General features: G+C 52.5%; 2 protein-coding genes across 2 annotated transcripts; one reads left to right on the top strand and one right to left on the bottom strand.

Moving 5' to 3' along the window:
• Positions 1–281: 281 nt before the first annotated feature.
• On the bottom strand, positions 282–2652 carry PG994_006271 (uncharacterized protein; the record flags this gene model as incomplete). The annotated part of the gene is made up of 4 exons (XM_066857680.1): positions 282–766; positions 832–1666; positions 1727–1807; positions 1861–2652. 4 exons carry the CDS (start codon positions 2650–2652, stop codon positions 282–284), a joined length of 2193 nt encoding a protein of 730 aa, XP_066716949.1.
• Positions 2653–9655: 7003 nt separating this feature from the next.
• PG994_006272 (uncharacterized protein) lies at positions 9656–12916 on the top strand (the record flags this gene model as incomplete). The annotated part of the gene is made up of 3 exons (XM_066857681.1): positions 9656–9673; positions 9894–10434; positions 10740–12916. The coding sequence occupies 3 exons, from the start codon at positions 9656–9658 to the stop codon at positions 12914–12916; spliced, it is 2736 nt and encodes a 911-aa protein (XP_066716950.1).
• Positions 12917–13548: the final 632 nt, after the last annotated feature.

The raw sequence follows: 13548 nt of genomic DNA on the forward strand, positions 1-13548 counted from the left end.
TGTTGGTTGCAACTCGTCGTCCAAAGTTGCGATCCTTGTCAAATTTTGCCATGTGAGGTACAGAACATGCATGGCTTCGAGTATGAATGATTCGGCTTCCTTCTATGTTGGCTAGGTTGGAAGGTAAATCGCCATCGGCAGGATATATACAGGAAACCGACATATGACAGCAAGTTACAGGAGGCAATAAGTCTCGCAATCATAATTCATGTTGCATCTAGTCTGAGGCCATCGTGTTCATTCATTTCTCGTATGCTCCTTAATTCGTCTACGATATGGACCTAATGGGCCTTGACGACACCAGACGAGTCTGCCTGGGCCGTGATTCTCTTCTTGTATGCCTGAACGTCTCCGGGGAACTTCCAGACCGTTCCGTTCTCGCAAACCCACAAGCTCTTGCACACTGTCTGCAGCATGGTGACATCGTGGGAAACCATGAGAACACCTCCCTGGAACTCCCGCAGCGCCTCGGACAGCGCATCCATAGCCTCGATATCGAGATGGTTGGACGGTTCGTCCAGAACAAGAATGTGGGGGTTGGTCAGGGCCAGGCACGCGAAAGCGACACGCGACTTTTGACCTCCGGACAGCACCTCCATCTTCTGCAGACCCGTCGTGCCGGTGATACCGAAGGCACCGAGCTGGCGACGGTACTCTTCGTCGGTACGCCCGGGGTAGGTCTTGGCCATGAAACTGACCGCACTCATAGTGAGGTCGAGGGCGTCGACGTGGTGCTGGGCAAAAACCCGATACGAAGGCGCGAGTTCTGTGAAATCAGACCCGTTGTGGCTCCCAGCTTGCCGATAAGGAGCTTCAAGATCGTCGTCTTACCGGCACCGTTGGGACCAACGATACCGATACGAGAATCGAGCTGAACATCGAGGTCGACGTCCTTGAGCAAAATGTTTTCCGGTGTGTACCCGAAGGTAACACCCGACATTTGGATAATAGGGGGCGAGAGCTTCTCGACATCGGGGAACTTGAACTTGACACTGTACTCGGCCTCTGGTGCCTCCAGGACAGGCATACGTTCCAGTTTCTTGATTCGAGACTGAGCCTCGGCTGCCTTGGCAGCGTTGTATCGGAACTTGTTGATGAAATCTTGCAAATGCGCACGCGCCGCCACGTTGTTCTCGTACTCTCGCTGGTAGACCTTCTTTCGCTCCTCTTTGGTGGCATAGAAAGATTCGAAGTTGGCACCCCGGTAGTAGTCGAGTCTCTCGGAGTGCTGGTGCATGATATCGGTTGCGACTTCGTTGAGGAAAGCCCTGTCGTGACTCACCACGAGCACAGTGCTGGGGTATGTTTGGAGATAGTTTGAAAGGAAGGTGATGGAGGGAACATCCAACATGTTAGACGGTTCGTCAAGGAGCAGCAGGTCAGGTTCACAGAACAGAGCTCTAGCAAGAGCAAGACGCATACGCCAACCTCCGGAGAAGGTCTTGGTAGCAAAGAGTTGGCGCTCGGCTGAGAAACCAAGACCAGCAAGGATACTGGCTGCTCGAGACTCGGCTTTGTCAGACTCCATCTCAGCCAATTTGGACTGAACGTCACCGAGCTTGGTGTCGAGGGCCTCGCGTTCTCGATCCAGCCTGGCAGCATCGGCGGACGTATCTGCCATTGGCGCCCGTTGCGTCTCGATGTCGGCCAGTTTAGTAGTAAGATCCTAGCACAGAGTTAGCCATGGCTCCTAGAGTCCACACTACACACCAAGACGTCGACTTACCCCTTGCTCCTTTAGAAGAACCTTTCGCCACACATCGGCATCCAGAACAGCCTGGATAGCTGGCGTGTCGTCACCCATAAGCTGCAAGATTATGTCAGTGGCTGTTATCCTTTGGCAGAAACACTGAGACTTACCTCTTGCTCGACATGAAGAATCGAGATATGTGTAGGAATAGGCACCTCTCTCCGCGAAAGTGCGCGCAGAAGTGTAGATTTACCCACACCGTTGTTACCAACCAAACCATAGCGATGGCCATAGGCCAAAGTAAGATTGGTGTCGGTCAAGATTCTTTGGCCGCCGATGGAAACATCGATGTTCTCAATCTTAATGTCCTTGGACTTGTTGCCGCCACTCGAGCCAAGCTGCAGAGGATTGACGGCCATGTAGAACTCTTCGTACGACTGGGCATCGTCGGTCTGGTTGAGGAGCTTGGACGCCTCGTACTGCACCGTCTTGAACTCCTTCTTGTTCTGCTTGGCCGCGATCTTGCGTTCTGCCTTCTCGAGCTTCTTGCGGTCGACCTTGGACTCGACCTTGCGAGCGTTGGCCGACTCGAGGTCGATGTTGCCCGTTGCCACAGCGAGCGTAGAAGACATGTTCCGCTGGGTGCCGACGGAGATGGCCTGGTCTAGACGCCGGACCGCGGACGGCCCCTTACGCCCACCATTCTCACTGTTGGCGGCCTCGTACTTCTCCACCCACTTGGAAACCAGCGTACGGATTTTGTCCTGCTCGGGCCCAGTAGCGTTGCCGGCAGCGGAAATCAGAAGCTCCGTGATGGCGATGGCAGCATCTGCCAAGGGCGACAGTCCGGTCGCCTCCTCATCATCGGTCCATGTCATCGACGCATGTCGCAGATAGCCCACTGAGTACTCTGAGAGGATCGGGTCCAGATCCGGGAGCACGGCTCTAATTTCGGCCTCCATCTTGGGATACCCGGGATATCGACGTGTGCTTCGTGCGAGAAGCAACTGCTGGGAGGGGACAGCGGGGAAAAAAAGGAAGTAAGTAGCAAAACCCGACTTAGGCAAGCAATAGATCTAAGACTTTTGGCCACGCCTCTGCACGATTGCCTCTATCTACTCCCGTTTCGAGATCTACAGAAAACTATTGCTTAGTGTGCACTCGTGGTGTCTTCAGTTGCACAACATATGCGCATTTGCCTCCTGCCAATTTTGCATCTCCTAGTACAGATTCATAAGATGTCGTTGATGGTGGGGTCACGTTACAGTGCAAAATACAGTGTGCGATCTACTTAAATTGGGGTTTAGGCACTGGGCGCAGGCCAATAAAATTGAGAACCGTTGTACGGTAGGAAGCAAGCTCGCGCTCCTCCAAATAAAATGGTCCAATACTAGTTTCTGCGAATCTGGTGTGAACTTTTGTAGCTTGAAATAGAACCTGGGGTATGTGCATTTCATTTCGAGGAGCGCGAGGTAGCGTGTGTGCTGTGTACATTCTCTTTTGAGGGCGCGAGGCAGCACTGGTATCTCCAAGTCATTTGAGGTAGATGTCCGCCCTCTGACCTTCCCGTCAAGAAAATACACATTTAGAGGAGTTGTTTGGTGTTCTGGTGGTGTGGCATGGGGGCATGGCTTCTGGGCATGGCGTTCAGGGATAACGGGAGGCTTCTGAGGAGAAGCTTATTAATTCCCCTTACTTACATAACCCACGCAGAGACGCACAGTGTCGACAGAGGCAGCGGGCGTATGGTATTTCTCGTATTCCAACGCGCTGACACCCTTAAGAGGCTTGATAACACACTACCTAAGGTATGTAGTACATGATACTGCTATATTCTTCAGGGTACACCCGTCTAGGCGCATCTTAGAGACATTTGTTATGTGGCATCGCTTGCCAACTCATCAAGTAGGTGCGCCATCACATTGAAACGTACTCAAAAATCAGGAGATCGAGTAAGGGTGGTGAGGGATGCCCCTTTTAACGGGAATAATCATCTCTCCGTACATACACACTTTGGCAAAGCCTGATCATCCGAGGTGATAGCCACGCGCCTTGGAGAGTGGTGGGCTTTGCTCCGGATCGCACAAAGGAAATAAAAAACACGTGCCAATGGTCAATAGTTTATTCTTCGAGTATTGCAATTTGCAGCTGCTTTTTTATTCGAGGCTACCTACTCACTACACCCAGGCGCCAATTTTGCGCCTCGGTGGCTAGCTGGGCTGGTGTGATCGGCATGGAATAGGCTTAATGAAATACGATGATGGTGTGATTAGAGGCGTCCCTTTGTTCGGTGGCTCTGGGCCAAACGCAACTCCCGTGCCGCTCCGCTGTGCGCTGGGATTGGCAACGCCTCATGACACGAGACAGACGCGATTTTGGTGTGGTTAATGTTGTTTCTATTTGGAGTAATTTCACCTAACCCGTGGCCAAGGGGCGGCCAGAACGCGGCACGTACAGCCCCCAACGGCGCGTCTACCGGCACGTACTCTGATTTGCTCGTATCACGGGTGACGACATCTGCCGCCAGCCAATGGTTGGCGGCTGGTCAACTTCAGCCCTCTGCCCCTCGCGTGTCGAAATTGCCCATTGCGGCCGTCGTCCGAATTCCTGTCAGCGCTTGGCCTGGAATGCGATGCAACCAAACATTTTCCGGTGTGAAAGCAAGCTTGTCTGCTGCCATCTGTCATGTTACACAGGGCTGGCAGGCATACTGATCCCTATCCTTGTACGACGTACGTCGGTCTCTCGCTTCACAGTGTGCGACTGTTCCCATTGTCCAGTTACATTCTACGCCACCATATGCAGTTGACAACCAGATCGTTTGACTTGACAGTATAAAAGCAAGGACAGAGTCTTGGCATGTCAGATCGACAAGGCCCCCAAAGTTGAGCCATGGCCTTTGTACTATGTATTCGCTTGTTCGATAGACGTGCAAAAAACACCTAGGTTAGACCATGAAAAAGGTCGGAGTCTGAAATCCTACAAAAATTTCTGGAGAGATGCTGACCACCATTGTTGCCTTTAGCCCCTCGATACACAGAGGGGTAAAGAAGAAGAGTCACGTCATGATCCACATGGCGTTGACCATGAGGATGGTATGTTTTCGTTACTGCTTGCTGCAAAAAAAGACACTGGGCTGTTGGGAGCCAGGCCAGGGGTTGCGCGACTCCTACACAGCCAAGCAGCCAATGGACTGTCTCGAAACCCCTGCCCGTTCAAAGACGGGGTATCTGTTTCCTCCCCATGCGGCTTTAGGTGAAATACCCCGCTCCCAGGAGATCAGGAGCATTCGGCCCCGGCGGCCATGCTGTATTGTGTATCCCTCAAGTTCTACCCGAATTTCGGGTCATAATTTCGACAAAACGGTAGCCAAAATGGCTTTATCACCGGGCAACACCTATACAATCCTGTCAGGCATGTAATCTAAATGGGGCTGGCCGCACCTCTCTGTACCGTCTTGAGGCAATTTGGATGGTGCGCGGCCAAAGGGAATTCCTTCTCCCACACCTCACTCGAAGCCATAAGGAGGCCGCAGATCCCAGCAACTCCTTCCTTGACTCTTTCGAAAGTTGGGCCTAGGACCAAGCAAAGCTTCTAGTGCCATTGAAATGCACCAATACCGGTTTTGAAGCAGAACGGAGCTAAGGCTAGGCATTGCCGTTTCGAGCCACCTCTTCGGTCTTGTAGCGTTGGAGTTCTAGTGGTATACTGGTAAAACATGGCTTGGATAGTTCGCGCGCGAGCGACCGTTTGCACTTGAACTAGTATCAACCTACCGAAAGCGGGCCACGATGCTGCTTGTTGCCCCGATGGGTCACACGAGCCGGTTCTGTCGGACTAAGCAGATAGTGCGGGAAGTTTGGCGCCATGTCACGATCCGTCCTCCTGGTTCTTGTTTTTCCACGCCCACCCATAAGGAAACGTAGAGCACGGCATTTCCGATAGCTTGGCGAGCTAGCAGACGAAGGAAAATTCTAGGAAATTGAGGTAAATGGTGACGGTGGCTTGAGAAATTTTCGAAGTGATATGTTACCAGACGTCGAACCTGAACCAATGAGGTTGCCTGTAAAATACTTACGGTTTGACGTTTGAGGATTTCGTAGCTGATTTGAGAAATTCGGGACTGCACCCTATTGATCAATGGCGTACCGGCTACAGTGACAGGGGCCCATCGAGGGGAAAGGGGTGGCTGCTTTCGACTTTGCAAGCTGCATCTGGTCATACATAGCAGTATATATATGTTGATGATACTGTACCTGAAAGTGAAGACTGTACCTGGAAGTAGAGAGTGTTATTAGCTTAGGTAACAAGTCTATTCCGGGTGTTGCTACATAGATCATCGCAGCTCAACTCCACTCCCACAGTGGAACCATTCGATCAAGCAGGGCACGGAGAGAACCGTGATGTCGGCCCTTCATCTGTTTATCAGGCTGTTATCTGTTATGTATCCAGCCACTGTGCTGATAGATGAAACAGCTTGCTTGTACATAACTAGCCTTTCCGATCTGGATCGGCATCTTATACACATCAACAAAATCGATAGGTTCGGGTGAGTTTGCTGTCTCGCTATTCGGAGAACTCTAAATGAGATAAGTGGAAGGCGTTGAGAGGAGGCGACATACTTCTTAGAGCCTGCCGCATCTATGCAAACCAGTCCTTGAAACCCCAGCCCTGGCCAAACGGCTAGAGGAAATGGCACTGTTGTCGAGGATACTTCCGGCCTGAAGGAGAAGTCTTCGCACGGATACGAGACAGGTACGACGGCAAGAGACATAAGAGACAAGCCGAGCATCGCGAGCGAGTTGAAAGCACATAGTGCCTGCGCCACGAATAACTAATCGTGAGAGCCTTGCTGACCGGCCCCCCGCCCCCGTCCGTCCTCCAAGTTGCACTAATATCTATTCCCATATCGTTCGGGCACTGTTGAACCAGCTAACTCTTTTCTTTCTTCCCGCGACCAGGGCGCTTCAGACTAATTTCCTGAAGCTTGGACGCATCTGGAGACATTCCTGGAGATATATCGATCGCGGAGCCCGTCATAGTATTACTAGATGGGGGCCAGGATGTGCTAGACGGTTGTCCAGGCCAACAGGGATGTTTGTCTGCTAATTGCGACAAGGAAGGTGATACCACATGTTTGCTGTGCCTTGCACAGCTTCTGCAGTTGATAGATCATGACATTCCGGCTTGTTCGTAGCCGGTGCGTCCGTTTGTCTGACCTACGGGTGGATGAGAGGCTTTTGACAGCTTCAGTTCATGATAGCCAACCTCAGTGCACAGCATCAATATCGAAGACGCCATGCATCAGCACTGGAAAATCCAAGTAGATGCATTGCTTGCCAGTTATAGCAGTAAGTTGCCTGACGTTGCTGGATCAGTGGATAGCAGCACAACCCTCGAGGCGTTTCTCACAGAAGCATGTACTGAACCGTGCTGCGTATATCTTTGCGCCCTCGTCGCTACGACATGCGAGGATGTGATCACACCTGGTGTTGTCACCTAACCTAGGAAGTTAACGATCCCGGCGCCAGATGACACGATCGTAGCCTGCCTGTCCATCTGGGTATCTGTCGGGTCCGGACACATTCCCGTTGTGCACATGGCGACAAATGGCGCTTTCAGTAGTAGCCGAACAATTGCAATATCCATCGAGAAAAAGCAAAAGGCTCCTTGCAGCTGGCGCTTTGCTATTGTTTCTGCTTGGCTCCAACCCGCCGAATAATAGGCAGGGAAGAAAATCAGGGCAGGCTCGCAGTAGTTTAGCCCACACTAGCGGGAATGGCAGCTCCCAGCCAGTCAGGATGGAAGAGGTGGACGCCCTGCGGCAGGCTGTACGACATGCGCATCGCATCTGATGCAGTCGGCTGAACACGAATGAAGGCTATGGGATCGAGACTAGCATGGGCTGCCTTACTCCACTGGACTGGCACAGCTTCTGGGAGTTGTTAGTGAAGGAAACCAGCGGGGTTCCTGCGGATGTATATGTAGACGGGAGCTCTGCCCATAACTGCCTGCAAATTTCCATGGTAGGATCGGCAACGAAGCGGTTTGGGATATCGGCTGAGCAAAGAAATTTCACTCGGCCAACATCGGGGCCATCTGCCGCACACCGACGATAGGCAAGTCTCAGGTGAGGGCGTAAATAGACGCTACCAGACCGCATCATCAGTGCAAAGAGACACATGGTAATAAGAGTGAGACAGCCCGCACGCCGTACACTGTGTCTGTGGTGCGTGCTTGCTTGCTGTTGATTTGATGTATGTATGCAAATGCTAACCTAATGCAAATGCAAATGCAAATGCAGGGAAGAAGGAGGAGATAGCGTAGGCTCTATATTTTTGGCCATTTCGGGCAACGGCATATGGAGATTTTTACATCAACAATCAAGATCCTTCGATTCTCGTCCCCCTCTCCACAATGTTGCCCGGAGCCCACATCATGCATCCATCGAACACCCAATAGATTGGCCCTCATGTCTCTGCCGAACCAAAGCCTGCCGTCCCCTCTCATCGTACGGTTGACGGGATATCTTATGCCGAATGCATTTCTTTATTGCAATGCAAGCAGGTATGTCTGGTAGAAGGACAGCGGTGCAGTACGTACATAGCAGAAGGGGCCCGACACAGTTGAAAGTACCATCAGTTTGGTGTATCACGAGTATCACCAGTCCCTGAGAAGAAGAATAGGCTACACAGAGGGCCTCAACAGGAAGGTCGCCAAAGAGGTGAAGACGAAGAAGCGATACAAATCCCATGATGCTCTCTACTGTTGGCAGTACTGTACTGTCTCGCAAGTATGAACGCGAACGGACGGCGCATTGTTGGTTTGGTCTCGTGCCTCTCGCACTGTGCCCTGGGAGTGTTCGGTCAGCCAATCCTTGCTCCATAACGCCTCAGCATGGAAGGTAGGCCGAGTGCTAGACGACCCGGGCCCAGCTTTCGCCCATTGAAACAGCCCAATGATGATGGAAGGGCCAGGGCTAGCCGGGATGTCCAGTGTACCTACATACGTACATAATGTAACCAAATTACTACCAAGTAACAAGCGACATCAACAACAACAACAATAATAATAATAACACACGCACTACTGCCCGGGTTCGTTGTTTTCAGCTACCTTAGGCCAACGCTCCGGCTTGTCAACGCTATAACTGGGCTAATTGACTGGCGAGAAGCTGAAAACCAGGTACCTGATGCTACCTACTGTACTGCTTACTTACCTGCGCCTGGGTACCTGCTCTCCTGTACCGACTCGACTGTGCTGTATTGGGATCCGGTCCTTCATTCGCTGCAGTGGGTTTCTTGTTGTTGCATTGTACAGTGGCTTGACCTTAATTTCCTCGACTGCGATTTGCAGCATAGAGCATAGCATTTCCCGCATTTTGTTTCTCTTTGCCCGAGTCCGGCATTGATTCCTTCTAGTTCTTCCTGTCGTCGCCTCTTCTTCCATTCTATTGCATTGTAGACAATACGTTTTTGAAGCTATCACTTGTGTCCTTCTCCTTCTCCCTCCGACCGCTTGCTTACACGTCGGCATCGAAGCCCGAACTCGTCCTTGCAGTGCCCGGCGCGTCTAGAGCGGGCTGGTGGTTGCAGAGTTCAGTGCCTGCATATTTACAAATACAAAGCCGACCTAGTCAGCGGCCGACCTCGTTCAACAACAACAAGAACTCTGAGGGGGGAAGAAACGGTCGAGCTCGCGTCGGAGCCCTTTGGTCCAGATTCCAACGACTACGAGACTAGCTGGTGCTCGTCTTACATCTTCGACACCGCATTTACGGTTACGACTTATCTGCCATAACGACGTCGATTTGCATCCCTCCGTTCGAACAAACTCTTTTGGTGTCTTCTGCCATGTCTTGACGAACAATGGTTACGAGAGCGTCGAAAAGCCTCAGCCACTTCTCCTTTTTACCTTTCTGCTGGCGGCTACCACTCCTCACTGTGGAAGAACCCGGCTTGCAATATGCAGACTGTCCCTAGTGTAAGTCCCAGCCTGGTACCCGTTCTGTAGCGCATCGCACATGAAATCAAAAGTGCGCCGACAACCACTTCCCCCTGGAGCAACCAGCGTTATGTACCCTGCCCCAGCATCAGCGCTCAATTGGGCATATCAAGGCCTCTATCGAATCCTCTAGCATTGCCCTCTCTCCAGTTTTGCATCGTCTACCACAGTTCCAATCGGGCGTCCTTACTGATTCAAGGGTTTGAACCTGCAGCTCATCGCATCCGGCACGGCCATCGCTGCATCGGCAACGGGCCTCGTCTTTGGTCAGCCTGCCGAGAACCAAACCTTTCCGTCTGCGAGGCAAACCTCGGGGAAGCGGAAAGCATCCTATCGAGACTCGATATCGCCCACCTTTCCTTCCCGTCCAGGAACGACTGGTTCTGCCTTGGGTGAATCGATAGCCGACCGACAGCAACCTACCGCCCAGCTTGCCCCTGGTGCAACCATACACCCGAGGAGCTCGCAGCGGCGGTCAACACAATCACAAACAACGCCCCCCAGAGTATCAACGTGGCGGCGCTCCTCCTTGAAGCAGAGTGACACGGGGTCCGGGACTGCAGCTACCGAAGAATCGCGAGACTCATTATCATCTTCCAATGGCTCTTGGATTCGGAGGCTGTCAATACGACCCATGTCACAGCACGAAAGTCTGAAATCCAGCATTTGGCCAGACTCTCCTTCGGTTTTCTCCTATGGATCAGGGCAACCGATTTTCGGTCAAGCAAATTCGTCCACCCGTCCGTTACCACCGAACAAGTTAGTCAAGAGATCTTCGGCAAACCATGGCCAAGGCTCGCCGTTGGTATCACGAGGATCAAAATCACAAATGCCGACACTACGAAGGCCAGCAACGAGCCACCAAAGATCTGCAACACTCCACCAGATTACAACTGAAACTGCCAATCCCCCAGTTTCCAAATTCTCCCAAGAATCCCGTTCGAGGCCCAGAGCGCAAACATTGGGCCTTCCAGCACATGACCCGCACTCGATATCTCGGCGAATGACAATTCGACTTGGAGATCTTTTTTCCACACTCGGATAGCTAGGATCGCCGCCAAAGCATCACCAATCAGTCGCGAGTCGCAACCGGGCCCAAAGCGGATTTGCTTGCAGCGCGCATCCAGCGTCCAGGGCGTATATCTTGTCTCACCAAGATCGGTGCTACAAGGCCCACCTCTTCCTCCTATGCAAGAAACGTCGTGGGACGCCGATAATAGTGAAGAGACAGAAGAGAGCCCACAAAACTCTAAGGTTTCTGGACCCTTCCCCAATGCTACGTCGTCGAAAACTCCCAAGCGCTCCATGTCAATGCATTTCGGCTCCCCCACCAATTGGATTTCTAGGTCAGGCAGTCTCCGTCGGAGGAAACGTGATGCGATCGGTACGGACGCGACAGATGAAACACCACGTCAAGTTTCTGATCCAACGCCAACCATGGCGCATTCCAGCTATGCCCAGGGCTCTCCCCAAGCCGGTAGAGGTAATGCTACCGGCGGAGCGGGTACACCCAGCAGGGCAGAAACGGATTTGGCGGCTATTTTTCAGCCACCTCATCAGAGGAGCAACTCACCTCTCCCATCGCTGTCTAGACTGTCGAGTTTCCACATGGATCTATCCCGACTTGGCTCGCCCACGAATATGATATCCCAACCTAGTTTGGATAGTGAGCCAGCAGGTTTAGCGAACCCACCAACCCTTCGTGTGAACTCCAATGTTTCACATAGTCGGACGTTAGAACGTGCATCCACCGTCGCAAGCTCGGACTACCACCGCGGCTTCACGTCGGGTGACGATGATGATACAGACTTCAAGACAGACACGCCATATGACTCCCTTCGGACTGCGGATTCGGGCCGCAGAAGGACACTCGACTCACCCGTGGAATCCATGTTCGATGAGTCACCTCCGAGCACCGCCGGGAACAACAAGCCAAAGCGTCTCTCGATACAAGAAATTCTAGGGCCAACATATGATGGCGGCAACAGGATAATGGAAGAAGATGAGGGCTTGTCCACACCAGTCGGTGCAGCCTTCGACGAGGCTGAAACTCACTTTCGCCTTGCCAGCCTTCAGGATGACGAGGGCTTCAAGTATACATCTATCACTCCTGATCTGCCGCGTGTAGGCGCTGGTACGGATTTTAGTCGACTCTCGTTTGACGACGATGATGCTTTGGACTGGGCCAGGGAGGACGAGCATCCCGTCTACAACCACTTGTCACCTCCTAGCTCCATGAACTCTCGGGGCGGCAGTCCTAGCTTGCGCATGGCATTGGCTAGTATCACGGGCAATGCCGATAGCAACCCTGACCTAACGCGCAGTAATGAACGGCCAAGGAGTAACATATTTGACTGGACTGAGACAACGCAACACGATAAGCATGAAGGGGAGGGGCATTCGACACGGCCCAAGACCGTTCATGGCAAACAAGAGCTCGACATGAGAGGTGGGCGTATACCAAGCCGGAAAGGGCCGGTGGCAGCTCATATACGCAGTCAAAGCGTCCCTGCCGTGCAGGATCCCGTGGACAATTCAAAACCAAAGTTTGGCACTTGGGGCCTGGGCTCGAAGAACGTGAGTGAGGATTGGGATGAAGATTTCGAGTTTGAAGAGGACGCGGACGTAGGTTTTTCGGAAGGCGTAAAAGCGGGCAACCGCCTGTCAATGGTTGTGCCCGCGTCTATCGCTGCGACCCAGCCTACGGTTAAGGCGCATTCTGGTCAGATTCGCGAACTGTCTCTCCTGGTCAATGACCTCAAACGACTTTGCCGCTTAGGGAGGGAGATGGATATGCTTAGTGGCTCATCGGTAACGTTATGGCGAGAAGCGGAAGGTATAATAGCCCTGGCCTCCCCTGACGAAGATGAAGCCGATGCTCCAGCATCCAATGTGCAATTGGATACTCTGGAGCCGGAACTTACCGACGATCGGTTTATCGACGAAGGGTTTGACGGCAGCGCGCTCGAAGACCAAAGCCATCGGGTCAAGGTTTCCGATCATATGAAGACGGCGGTAGTTAAAGAAAGGCCTGCGACCCGCCGACGGTCGGTTTTCTCGCCAGAGGACGACATCTTCGGGACTTTCCAGCAATCCCAAGATGGCACATGCGAATCTCCCAGGACTCCAGACACACGACAAGCCAAGCTGCCCCTTCTCGCCATCTTCTGTGGCAAGGTCTTTAATGGAATCCATGCAACTTCGGCGGCGAGAACCTACTGATGGCTCGGACGACGATTCTCCCAACGGACGACTTAATTTCGACACTAACAGTCTCAAAGAATTGGTTAAGCGAGCAGGCGACCTTAGGGACTCCCTCTCGGATATTGTGCGCAAGGCTGATCACATAAGTCAAAGCCCGGTTCGAACTCCGCGACGGGACAGAAGCGAGAAGAACGAAGATGGGAGCCCAGCATTCACTCGCGTCTTCAACGATCCTTCGTCAAGTCCAGCAAAACGAATCCCTCACAGTCACAGCAGCAGTTCGGTCTTGAACGGGGGTTCCATGAACGCCCCATCGCCTAATGGGCTAAGCCAACGCCTGCAAATGATGACGGTGAACTGAGGCCATCACTCACCCTAATATATACATACTATCGTCTCATCACCGACGCCCGCCCAACCCAGTCGAAACCTCTGCGCAAACCCTCGCTCTCGGATGAGCTTTGTATATGTATACACAACTGTTTGATTTGCATAGCGAAGGCGGTTTCTCTTTTGCGAGAAAAGACATGCATCGAAAGGCAGCCCCCCCGGGTTGATGCGGGGCCATGACGAATAGATGCGACGACATCTGGAGGCACGAAATCCTGGCACTGCTAATGGTAATGGCTGGCTGTGAGCCTGTTGTACCA

Source organism: Apiospora phragmitis (assembly GCF_038363925.1).
Source record: "Apiospora phragmitis strain CBS 135458 chromosome Unknown utg000006l:1.0-5683423.0:1.0-5690449.0, whole genome shotgun sequence".
Classification (NCBI taxonomy): Eukaryota; Fungi; Ascomycota; class Sordariomycetes; order Amphisphaeriales; family Apiosporaceae; genus Apiospora; species Apiospora phragmitis.